This window comes from Sinocyclocheilus grahami, unplaced genomic scaffold, assembly GCF_001515645.1.
Source record: "Sinocyclocheilus grahami isolate Dianchi unplaced genomic scaffold, SAMN03320097.WGS_v1.1 scaffold1391.1, whole genome shotgun sequence".
Lineage (NCBI taxonomy): Eukaryota > Metazoa > Chordata > Actinopteri > Cypriniformes > Cyprinidae > Sinocyclocheilus > Sinocyclocheilus grahami.
In genome coordinates, this window is record NW_015506570.1 from 53,052 (window position 1) to 64,855 (window position 11,804).

The following is an 11,804-nucleotide window of genomic DNA, read 5'->3' on the forward strand; positions in this document are numbered from 1 at the left end:
CCCAGCACCTGATTGATTATCGCCAACATCTTAGTACCCAATGAATAAAACTCATGTTGAATATGGCGTGCTTTAATGAGTTACATTTGAACAGCCTGTTAAAGTGCTGATAAGAATACTATGCTGATACTGACAAATCTCCAGAAGCAAAAAAAACAAGTTACTTGTCACATGTAACATTAAACAGTGTGGTTAACACTTCATCACGCCATCAGTAAATCTCCTTAATCAACCATTTCAGAAAACACTATACATTTACAGTTGTTTTCTTATCAGACATTGTATTATTATATTATACTGATATTTTTGTTTTAAAACATTAAAAACACTATTCTGTTATATTACACAAATACATGTTCAATTCTAAGTTGGTTATTCAAGCAAAACAACAGGTTAATCTATGAGTAGGAATAAGAACAAGTACACCACCATTGGTAGTTTCTCTGTTCATAATTAGTTCTTAGTTGGGTCGACCACACGTCCTATGTAGAGGATGCATTGTGTGGCCTCATGGTAGATGACAAAAATGAAGGGTCGGTTGAAAGTGAGCCTGGGAGGAAGAGGGGTCATAAAGAGATTGCTGGAGGCATCAGCCAGAGAGCCTCCGGTCTCATCCACCTCCACAGTGACCTTCTGTACCACCTGGAATCAAGAGGCATTGGTCAATGCATGCTGGTATATCACATCATTTACTATATATATATTTTTTTATGATATATTAATGTTAAAGTGGACATAAATTACATTTTTAAATATTCACATAGAAAACTGTTATTAAAACTTGTAACATTATATTGCAATATTACTGTTTTTATTGATTAAATGAATGCAGCCTTGGTGAGCATAAGAAACTTTTTCAAAAACATTTAAAAAAAAAAATCATACTAAGCCACAATTTTTAAACAGTAACGTACATTATATATATATATATATATATATATATATACACATACAAACACATCAATGTTATGACAATACTTGTTAAAACCATGGTGCATGTAACTGGTAGACATGACAAATGCATCGACATGAAAATCTTCCACAGTTTCCTTGTATTGTTGGAAAGATTTCACACCTCTGACAGTTTCAGGCCTTCATTGCTGCTGATTCCAGAGAGATCTGCAGTACTCCCGAAGATCTCTTTAATGCCCAGGCTGGGCAGACTCATACTTAGTGAGTTGGACTGCTTCAGTGATATATATATATACACACATACAAACACATCAATGTTATGACAATACTTGTTAAAACCATGGTGCATGTAACTGGTAGACATGACAAATGCATCGACATGAAAATCTTCCACAGTTTCCTTGTATTGTTGGAAAGATTTCACACCTCTGACAGTTTCAGGCCTTCATTGCTGCTGATTCCAGAGAGATCTGCAGTACTCCCGAAGATCTCTTTAATGCCCAGGCTGGGCAGACTCATACTTAGTGAGTTGGACTGCTTCAGTGAAAATCTGGGGAACTGTATCTCCAGCTTCCTGAGGACAGAGACAAAACTGATCTTTAGAGATCAACAGAAATATGTCTTGAAATTGCATGTTTCTACAGGGTAACTATAAACTGTTTCAAATATGTCATATGATATGATTGCTCAGTTTGGCTGCTCAGCATGAGTTTGATGGAGATTTGAGTCATTTAAAAAGACACACACATTGATTTGTGAAAATGTGAGAGACTGTTTGCATGACTCACGTCTTTTTCAGCTTTTCAACCCATCCACGAAACACTTGACCAGTCATGGATTCATCAATGTAGGTGTAGTCCACATCTTCATCTGGAAGAAGGACAAGCATGGCAATGCCCTCCTCACAGGGCAGTTTCAGAATGCCAACCTTTAATGTGGGGTCATAGGCCAGGTAGTATTTGCCCGAATGGAGCATCATGGGCACTTGCACAATCTTATACTTGTTCACATAGAAACGCTCCTCTTGGGTGAAGTTAACGTTGAAGGGTTGCAGCCACTGACCTGTTAAAGATCAAGAGATTATCTTTTTTCACATTCACTTTTTTGAAACTTATTACACGCCTCTCTGGAATACCTGATTCTGATTGGTCAATCGTGGCATTTAGTGGTCAGATGTTCATCTTGTGGATAGGCTAACTGTTTTGTACATTGTAATGGACTATTTTTCTTAGTTGACAGGTAACATTTAAACACTGATCAATATTTTATACATTTATATTCATATATTTGGTAAATAGCCATGTAACAAGCAGGATAGTATACATTATCCCCTTACATATATGATATTAGCATATATTAGAAAACAAAATATTCTAATATATAACAGTAATTGCAACTACTACCTGAAATATTAAGATAAAATGTTAATTACGACATTAACAACTTGTTTTTTCCCTCACCTGTGAAGAAATCCGCACTGATGAACATCGCCATGCTTTGTGGATCTACGTTCTCCACCACATCTTTGACCTTGTCCCATGTTCGGCCTCTTACGTAATCATCGATGCTCCCTTTGGCCTGCTGTCCATTGGCAAAATTCACATTTTGAACATCTGCATTATAAAACTGCTTAACCTGGTTGCTGAAGCCGTCATCTGCCTTGACGTCCTGCATCATGAAGAGGCCAGTGGCCTGGATTTGATCAGTGGTCTCCCTCAGCTGCTTCAGTAGGGTCTGAATCCGTTCTGGCTCTCCATCTTTCTCCATGGGGGCAACACCAATAACCTGTAGCAGCTCGGTGCGAGTAGCCCCACCAGCCCCAGCTGCTAATGTGGCTAAGGCCAAGGTAGTCCCAAGGGTCGAAATGGCTACATTGTCATCATTTGAGCTAGCAATCTTGCTGTACAACCGGGTAGCAAAGTCTGCATTTTTATTGGCAAGCTCGTCAACATCTGTGGTTTGCCCAAGAACGGACACAGCAAGGAGAGATGTTCTGACCAAGAGGGAGAAGATGTCGATCTTCATGATGCTCTGGTGAAAAACATTTACAGGCATATTATTTATCATCATGAACCAAATATAGCTATATTATATAACGCCTGACATATAAAATAGTTTATTTAATCTTTATACAAAATATAAACCAAATTTTAAAAAAAGACAAGAAAAAAAAGAAAGCATATGTATGATATAGTGAGAAAATGGAGCTCACACTCGAGGAGAACAAAAACATAAATTGAATTCATTTTATTGCAAAAAATAAAAACGTGGTTTGGTGCAGATGATATCCATACAGCCAAAAAGTAAGATCAAATTTTGATAAGCATGTAATGTAACTCGATTCGATTTTTATAACAGTAAACATATGCTGACTGCTTACATAAACAACATTTATATATTATTATTTGAGGATGAAACATCGAATGATGAATGCAATGATTGAGAGATTTACAAATGTTCCTCAAAAAAGCCTGAACTATCATATTTGAGAAAAGAATTATCCACCTTTTTCTTGTCGTAAAAATGGGCGCGGCCATTTGTAAATTATATGGGTCTGGCTTCCGGTCTCATCTGCGTCCACTCCTTCCAGCTATTTTTAGCTGAGCAAAACAGTTCGTTTTGCTGCTTGATATTGAAAGTTGGTGTGTCTTATCATATTATTTTAATGTATAATCTTAATTATGAACACACTGGTTTGTAGTGCAAACAGTTTTACCGTTTACTGCACGTTGTTATTCTCCTCGTTATTTACCTATAGCGGCTAATGAACCGGAAGTCTCACCCATAGGCTTACTTCCGCATTGAAGAAAAAGGTGGATACTAAAAGGCCTTTTACTTGCTAAAAAGTGTGAACTATCAGTGTAGAAGGCATGCCTAATATTGCGCACAACATTTTTTTCAGCAAAGCTATGAACATGCTGATCATTTAAATGCCTTAGAAATGTACAGTGGGTACGGAAAGTATTCAGACCCCCTTGAATTTTTCACTCTGCAAAAATGTCAACAATTCTGTGTTTTTCTGTCAATGTGGGGTGCTGTGTGTACATTAATGAGGAAAAAAAATTAACTTAAATGATTTTAGCAAATGGCTGCAATATAACAGAGTGAAAAATTTAAGGGTGTCTGAATACTTTCCGTACCCACTGTATGTAGCCTATTGAATGTGATTTATAAAGGACAAGACATAATTATTATTAATAACAAAATGTAGTATATGAAAGCCCACAATGGAAAACACACAGATGACTGTCATTGATAAAGAGCTGATATAAGCATGATTCTGATCTTTGAACTTTTGACAGGTCATAGCTGTAAACAAATAACACGATTTGCAAATGATTGGTTTATTTATGTCTTTGTTTATGGCCTTTTCATTGTAAAAATCTCAAATACTAAGAGATTTTTTATATAGTTTGCGAAAACCAAATGACAAATGTAGCTTGCTTACAATGCAGAACGTTACGTAACGACTGTAGAAGTAATCAGTCTGTCATTCTCATCACAGCCAGAAATAACAGCTAAACAAAAGCGTCGTTTGAAACTGGATATAAAGGATATTGGGATATAAAGCTCATGAACAGTCATGATGATGACAGGGAGTTTGTTGACAGTGCTAACGTTACTTTAAGATTTCTTTCGCATACAGACTGCGCTAACATATAGGAAATGTTACAACATGCATAGAAATGTTAAATAATTCAATACAGTGTTCATGTGCTTTAGCTAATACAGACATGCACAGAGATTTAAGTAGAAATATGGCAAAAATATATGGTGGAGGCCAAACTACTTACAAATTTCTGATTCGACGTCAGTGCCTAATGTCCTTGTTAAACAACTACAGACAGGGATGTTTCAAAACCATTCACTGCAAACACAAAGTAATTAAATCGACTAAACTAACAGTTCATATGATGTCGCATCAATAACAAAGCGTTCGTACGGAGATTACGCAATATCCGCCCTTTGAGCATTCTTGATGAGGTACGCAGTTTACGTAACGTTATGTCCTACATTCATCGCAGATTATGGCATAAAACAATCAACGGTGCTTTGTACGGATATTTTGATTTTGAATGCTTTATTTTCGTTATTTTTTTGACAACGGAGTGGTTACGAATAATAATAATAAACTTTTTGTATAGTGATGAATATATTCCAGTATAAAATATACTTATCACGTGATGCCCTTAGTAGTTGCATGTTTGACAAAACTGTACTAAATGCTACATATCTGATGACTGGCAGGGTATATATAACAAAATGGTCCAAGCTAAGAAATGATTGTGGAAAATGTAATGAATATTAAAAACTGTAGAATAGATGATGTAAATTGAAATCCTGAAAAGTTTGCGTAAAACGTTCGCGTAATCACAAATGACTGTGATTGGCCAATCCTGTATTTCCTTACCAGCGCTGAGAAAAGTAACATGTACCATGATACCACGTGACAACGTCGCCAATACATACTACTCTAGCAGAAGGCTAGTTGGTAGAGTAGTATATTTGTTTTTAATCCAAGATGGAGAAGACGCTGTTAATCGAATGGGTGGCTCGGTGACTCCAAGATAAGTGCAGAACAATCTCTTTAGTTCAGGGGATTTGGTTTGGAACAGTTCTTGTGCACAACAGTTAAGCATCCTTTGGCTTGCCTTGAAGGGATTACAAAACATTACGAACAAATTTGAAACGCTGTAGATTTGAATCATTGTCACATCTTTTTGTTTTTTCAAATGTAGGCTATTCACTTCTGAAATATAATGAAAAATTAGCCTAGATGTTTTAATACATGCTGATAAATACAGCAGAAAAATATAATCTAATGGCAAAACTTAATTAGAAGATACAATAAGGCCCCAGCCCCATGTGACCAGCCTTTTTGGAGCGTCTTGTCGCCCAAAACATTTTTATCAAGCGGTAAAAAAATCAGAGTTGAATCGTAATACAAATAAAATCTCTGAATTTTAATTTTATTTGTTATAATTGAGATTTTGTCAACCACTTTACGCCTTTAATATCTCAGATGTCTGACTTTATTTTTGCATATGAGAAATGCCTGATAAAAACTGACAAAACATTTTGCTTTGAATAGTCACCAAATATAAGAAAAAAGTAGCAATTGTGAGAAAAAAAAGTCAGAATTAAAAGAGTAAGCACACAATGGGTTTAACATATTTCACAACAATTTAGGCTTATATAAAACAGTAGTGCTGCAATAATACATGCATAATAATCCTATTACTAGTTTCGCTTCTGTTTCAGTTTTTATAACCATTTCTTACTATGTGTAAGTAAGTTGTTGTTTTTTAGCATGTGTGTTTGGCAGTGTTATTTTTTAGGATTACTGATAAATACTGCCATTTGATTTGTATTATTTGTATTTGTTATTTATTTTAATTTTAGTTAAATTATGTCTGTATAGGTCTTTTATTAAGTTTTTAGTTTTTTTATTTGAGTTATTTTAATACTTCAACAAACTAAATGGAAATGAAATAATATATATATATTGAATTTATAAATGTGTGTATGTATGTATGTATGTATGTATATATATATATATATATATTTATGTTAGAATCATTATTATACTCTTATACCTTTTGTTCTTTACTGTTTTGAATTGTTTTTAGCTTTATTTTTTGTTTTTCACTTAAATGTTAAGTTTTGAAATTTTGTTGTATGCATTTGTCATTTTTATTTAATCTCTTTATTTTTAAAATGTGTATAGGTAGTATTTATAAAGTTTTAGCTTTTAGTTTTGGATTTGTTTTAATACTACAATTGATTGCTTCTGTTGTCCTCATTTGTAAGTCGCTTTGGATAAAAGTGTCTGATAAATGACTAAATAAAAAAAAATAATAATAATAATAATTGGGCAGCATTTTAGCCATAAAGTACAAATTCATCCTTGTCAGATACTGCAAGTCTCCAAAGCAATATGTGAATGATTTACTAGTAGGAAAACTGAATACGGACCTACAATGAAACAAGTAAAGCAAGTGAGTGAAAGAGAAAAAGGCATTTTATACATTATGGATGGTAATAGCTCCTTAGTAAAACAAAGGCCTATAATTGAACCTTTTTCAGATTAACTTGAAATGTGTTTATCATTAAGATATTTTTAGGATGGACAAAATAATCTTCATTACAGGGTAGAGGCACAGGGAAGCTTGTCTTCCATTACCATCTTTCTTTACAGCAGTGTTAACCAGTGTTACAAATCAGTCCTGTTCCCCAGCATCTTAAAATGCATTTCACATTTCATTATCTTTTTATTTTGTACGGCACAAGGATTACATTGCAATTCAGTGCCTTTCAGCTGAGAGCTCCTTCACATTCTGTTTTATTGTTTCAGGCCATTCTTAACGTCCATTCCTCTTTGTGTGCATCAAGTAAAGAGTCAAAGGCGGCAATGCAGAGCTTGATCTGCCTCTCCAAGGCTGCCATTGTTAAATGGCTGGGTAAGTCTCAATGTCCAATGTCTCTTGTACTACCGGGCCACAGGGATTTGCTTTACAGGCACATTCTCTTGTGCTTGCTGGCTGGTGTTTGGTACATCTATGTTGGGATCGTCATCTACCTGGTAGCACTTTCCCAGGTTCTTGATGATGTTGAAGTTATAACGTGCAGTGTCCGCAATGCTGTTCTCCAGAAGCCAGCCATCAGACTCAGAGTCAGGGTCTCCTAACCTCAGCACATTCTCCATGGCTGTCTGAAGATAACGCACTCCTGTCAACACTGACACCTAAAGGAAGGAGAAAAGATTTAAGAAAATGAAGAGGCAATTAGTCTTTCTTGCTTTTAGAATGAGGGGTTGCAGTTTCAAATCTATCTCAACTGACTTTTTTATTTTTATTAAACCAGTTAAAATTGTATCTGTTTGTCAGTAGATGTCTGCAAATCCTTGCATTCGACTGGAACTGTGAGACCAATCCATACTGAAAAAATTATTATAATAGGAATAGATAGATAGATAGATAGATAGAGGGATGGTTTTTCCCAGTCATTTAAATTATTAACAGTGTTGAAAATAGTTTTGGCTGCTTAATATTTTTGTGAAAATAAATCTTTTGTAACATTTTAAATGTCACTTTGCTCAATTTAACACATCCTTGCTGATTAAAAAAATTAATAAAAAACCCTAAACTTTTAAATGGCAGTGTATCAGTTTCCACAAAAATATTAAGTAGCACAACTGTTTTCATCATTGATAATAATAATAATAATAAATCTGCATATTAGATTTCTGAAGGATCATGTGACATTGAAGACTGGAGTAATGGCTGCTTAAAAATTTAGCTTTGCATCACAGGAATAAATTTAAATTAAAAATATATGACAATAGAAAACAGGCTCAATATCACACCTCAAAAAGCCAGATGATGAGAACGATTAAGCCAATGGACTGCATTATCTGTGTGTAGTGCTCCAGCAGGGCTTGTCTGCAGCCCCTCCGGTTCAGGTTCAGCTCCTCCTTCTGGTAGTCGTAAGTATAGTGTGCTGAGTTGTTAGTGATTTGATGCTGGATGCAGGGCCGAGGAGAATGCAGGCCACAGCAGCTAAATGGCACTCCGTCGATCAGATACTTCCCCTCCACATTACTCCGCAGTCGCCTGAAGAATAGTAGAATGCATTAAAGAACTTTCTGCAGTATTAATAGTAAACCTACAGTGGTGGCCAAAATTATTAGAACAGTTAGAACAAAATTATTTTAAGTCAGTTATTTCTAGCTTGTGCTGTACTGTCATTAGGAAATAATGCTAAGCACCCTCAAACGAAATCAATAGCACCCTCAGTTAAAGATTTGGCAAACGGTGCGTTTTTGTTCAAGTGTGTTCAGCACGAATCATCTCATTAGAACCAAGTGTAGGCGCAAAGTAAATAAGAGATTCATTATAATGTAACTTTGTGAGGTCGCGATGAACTAAGATGAGTGACTGCTTTTTAGTGATTATAAGCAGAGCGCTCTTTGTGCCATAGCAATGGATGGACGGGAGTAAAACCTTCATATATATATATATATATATATATATAGTAGGTTAGAGGTTAGAGCACCCTCACTAATGTAAGAAGCACCCTCAGTGATTTGATTCTGGAGCCAGTCCTGTTTCCAAACATTAATTTAGCTATTAATTGCAGTAATCCAGTGAGATTTTTGAATGCACAAGGAGTCTGACAGCAGCCAGTGCTCCACACAGAGATCTGATCTGATCATCATCCAGTCTGTCTGGAATGACATGAAGAAACAGAACAAACTGAGACAGACTAAATCCAGAAGAGCTGTGGCAATGTCTCCAAGATACTTCAAGAAACCTACCTGCAAAGCTACAGTACTGTTAAAAGTTTTAGGCACTTGTGTAAAAATGCTGTAAAATGAAGATTCTGTCAAAAATAATGTCATAAATTGATTTTCTTTATCAATTAACTTCTATTAACTAAATTAATTCAACATTTGGTGTGATCATCCTTTGCGTTTAAAGCAGCTTTGGCCCTAGGTGCACTTGTGCATAGTTTTTCAGGTAGCTTTGCAGGTAGGTTTCTTGAAGTATCTTGGAGACATTGCCACAGCGCTTCTGGATTTAGTCTGTCTCAGTTTGTTCTGTTTCTTCATGTCATTCCAGACAGACTGGATGATGATGAGATCAGATCTCTGTGGAGCACTGGCTGCTGTCAGACTCCTGATATTTCCTACTTGACAGCAAAAGATAGAAATAACTGACTTAAAACCATTTTTTAGCGGGTGAAAAAACTAGTGTTCTAATAATTATGGCCACCACTGTATATTTACGGTATACCCAGTATATATATATATATAAGTAAATACTATGTCATCATTTACTCAACCTCATGTTGTTCCAAACTTGTATGGCTTTCTTTCTAGTGGAACACATTAAAAAATGTCTGTTGAAAGTCAGTGGGGTCGGGTGTTATTTTGGACTCGGCTGACTTTCATTGTATGGACAAAGTCAACTGAAACATTCTTCAAAATATCCTCTTTTGTGCTCCACAGAAGACAGAACATCATACAGGTTTGGAATGGCATGAGGTGAGTAAATGATGGCGCAGTTTTCATTGTTGGGTGAACAATGCCTTTAACCACGTAATATTAAAGTGCATTGTGGGTATAAATTGACTTACTCCACAACTTCGCTATCAGTCATATCCAGGTAGCGGTTGCTGATCCACTGAATGTGAAACCAGTCTCGATAGCCTCCGTTGCCACAGCACTGAAACTGCATTTGCAGCATGTCCATTGTGCGCTTGATGTAGCAGCGGCCTGGCATGTCCGTATCTTTATAGTAGCGAATGGCGTCACGCAAGCCCAAAAACAGTGACTCCTCCAGATCGTTACGCATGCTATAGCACATCAGTGCTCCCACAAGGATACAAAATGTAAAGAAAAAGGTACATATGATGTAAGGCAGCATCAGCAGCTTCCATCGCAGGAACTTGGTAGTGTCCACACAGTCATAGCAGATCTTTCCCCCCAGGAAGTTGATCGCACAGGCAGTCATGCCAACACAGATAAGCATGTTTGGCACTGACACAATCTCTTTTGACATCAGCTCCCGTCTCTTCACGATCTCCACCTTTAAGAACAGGCCCAGGCTGAAGAGCGTGACTCCAGTTACCACAGACACCCAGTTCAGGACCCATAAAACCTGGGCCAGTTTGTCTCTGTTTGTCTTCGTAAATGTCACTTTTAAGACTGCCATTGTAGATGGGAAGTGTTGCTTTTACCGTCTCAGCGGTAAAAATGTTTGTGTTTAGGTGTAAAGCTCATTTTATTTTAGGGTGATATAACATACTGGATAAATGGGAGAAGACAGGGAACATGTTCCACAGGGAGGAGGGAAGTGAACTTGGAGAGATGTTCAAGAGGGCCACATAAGCAGCTTAAGTTAGGTATTTTTACACTCCTGGATGACGGCCTTAGCTTCATAATAGCACAGGTACTGAAATCAAGTTGAAAATGTAACAAAATAAATGCATGGATAGTTTACAATGTAAGAAAATGGCTATTTAATATATACTGTACTGTATATATTTGTATATTTCTATAACTACTATATACTAATATAATGATACTTACTGAAGGATTATTTCTGAGTTGAATGTGCAAGCTTATTTTAGTTCAGTAAGTATAGAAATGTTCGATTATTTTGTTAATATATTTATGTTTTACTGTGGCTCATAGTTGTATTAAGTTATTTATTGTTTTTATACTTACTGAGTATGCATATGAAGTTAGGGTGTACGTAATCAAGACATTGTCAGCTTGTCAAATGTGAAGTGTATTCCATGTACACACTGAAAAAACATTATAAATTATAATTTAATAAATTATAAATAGCATTTTTTAACATTAGATGTTACAGAAGGACATTTGTTGTTATTCTAGGCATTATTATATTTTAATACACTTCTTAGTTGTATTCCCACAACCCCCACCCACTTAAAACCACATAACTTACCTACCCAGATCTCAAATAGCCGCATATGGGCTCGTAATCCATGGACCTTGATTGTAGACGCTGCCATATTCCCTTTTTTGCATATTTCAGGCAAGGGACCACAGAAGAGGTGAGGAGCAGGTTTAGAGTGAATTATGTCCAGACTCACTGTGACCTCCACCTAATCCATTTATCCTCAGGATTTAACAGAACACTTCCAAGCCATCTGGGCCAATCCCAAGCGAATAACATCAGTGCCCCCCCCCCTCCCACAATAATAATAAATAATGAGATATGTATTTATAATGTGTGAAATAAACCCCACTTCTGCGTAAAAATGAGGGTCGTTTTTGGCTTTGGTCTCTAAACAAAGAGCAGAAAGGCTTATTGAGAAAATGCAAATTCATTTTCTGCCAGCAGGTGGTGCTTTTCGCCAGG

The 11,804-nt window shown here is 36.2% G+C and overlaps 2 protein-coding genes across 7 annotated transcripts; both read right to left on the minus strand.

The window, feature by feature from the left end:
* Positions 1–56: 56 nt before the first annotated feature.
* LOC107569891 (protein Z-dependent protease inhibitor-like) lies at positions 57–4,892 on the minus strand. 2 transcript variants are annotated; one of them, XM_016256058.1, is made up of 6 exons: positions 4,707–4,892; positions 2,373–2,943; positions 1,701–1,974; positions 1,402–1,486; positions 1,076–1,138; positions 57–642 (listed from the first exon to the last, which is right to left on the minus strand). In XM_016256058.1, the coding sequence occupies exons 2-6, from the start codon at positions 2,935–2,937 to the stop codon at positions 454–456; spliced, it is 1,176 nt and encodes a 391-aa protein (XP_016111544.1). In that variant the 5' UTR covers positions 2,938–2,943; positions 4,707–4,892; the 3' UTR covers positions 57–453. The 2 variants fall into 2 exon arrangements, with proteins under 2 accessions (XP_016111544.1, XP_016111545.1); XM_016256059.1 differs by lacking the exon at positions 1,076–1,138 and having other exon boundaries at positions 1,339–1,486.
* A 1,875-nt stretch (positions 4,893–6,767) lies between these two features.
* On the minus strand, positions 6,768–11,534 carry LOC107569893 (photoreceptor outer segment membrane glycoprotein 2-like). 5 transcript variants are annotated; one of them, XM_016256064.1, is made up of 6 exons: positions 11,388–11,534; positions 11,144–11,223; positions 11,006–11,036; positions 10,051–10,868; positions 8,279–8,525; positions 6,768–7,657 (listed from the first exon to the last, which is right to left on the minus strand). In XM_016256064.1, exons 4-6 carry the CDS (start codon positions 10,626–10,628, stop codon positions 7,403–7,405), a joined length of 1,080 nt encoding a protein of 359 aa, XP_016111550.1. In that variant the 5' UTR covers positions 10,629–10,868; positions 11,006–11,036; positions 11,144–11,223; positions 11,388–11,534; the 3' UTR covers positions 6,768–7,402. The 5 variants fall into 5 exon arrangements, with proteins under 5 accessions (XP_016111550.1, XP_016111551.1, XP_016111549.1 ...); XM_016256065.1 differs by lacking the exon at positions 11,006–11,036 and having other exon boundaries at positions 11,392–11,534; XM_016256063.1 differs by lacking the exon at positions 11,006–11,036.
* Between the last annotated feature and the right edge of the window lie 270 nt (positions 11,535–11,804).

Coding starts and splice junctions, on each gene's coding strand:
- LOC107569891 (XM_016256058.1), bottom strand. CDS start 2,937: ATGAAGATCGACATCTTCTCCCTCTTGGTCAGAACATCTCTCCTTGCT. Junction 1,487..1,700: donor GTTGAAAAGCTGAAAAAGAC/GTGAGTCATGCA, acceptor CTCTGTCCTCAG/GAAGCTGGAGATACAGTTCC. Junction 1,139..1,401: donor CCAGCCTGGGCATTAAAGAG/ATCTTCGGGAGT, acceptor GGCATTAAAGAG/ATCTTCGGGAGTACTGCAGA.
- LOC107569893 (XM_016256062.1), bottom strand. CDS start 10,628: ATGGCAGTCTTAAAAGTGACATTTACGAAGACAAACAGAGACAAACTG. Junction 8,526..10,050: donor ACTGATAGCGAAGTTGTGGA/GTAAGTCAATTT, acceptor ACTATTCTTCAG/GCGACTGCGGAGTAATGTGG. Junction 7,658..8,278: donor TCATCATCTGGCTTTTTGAG/GTGTGATATTGA, acceptor TCCTTCCTTTAG/GTGTCAGTGTTGACAGGAGT.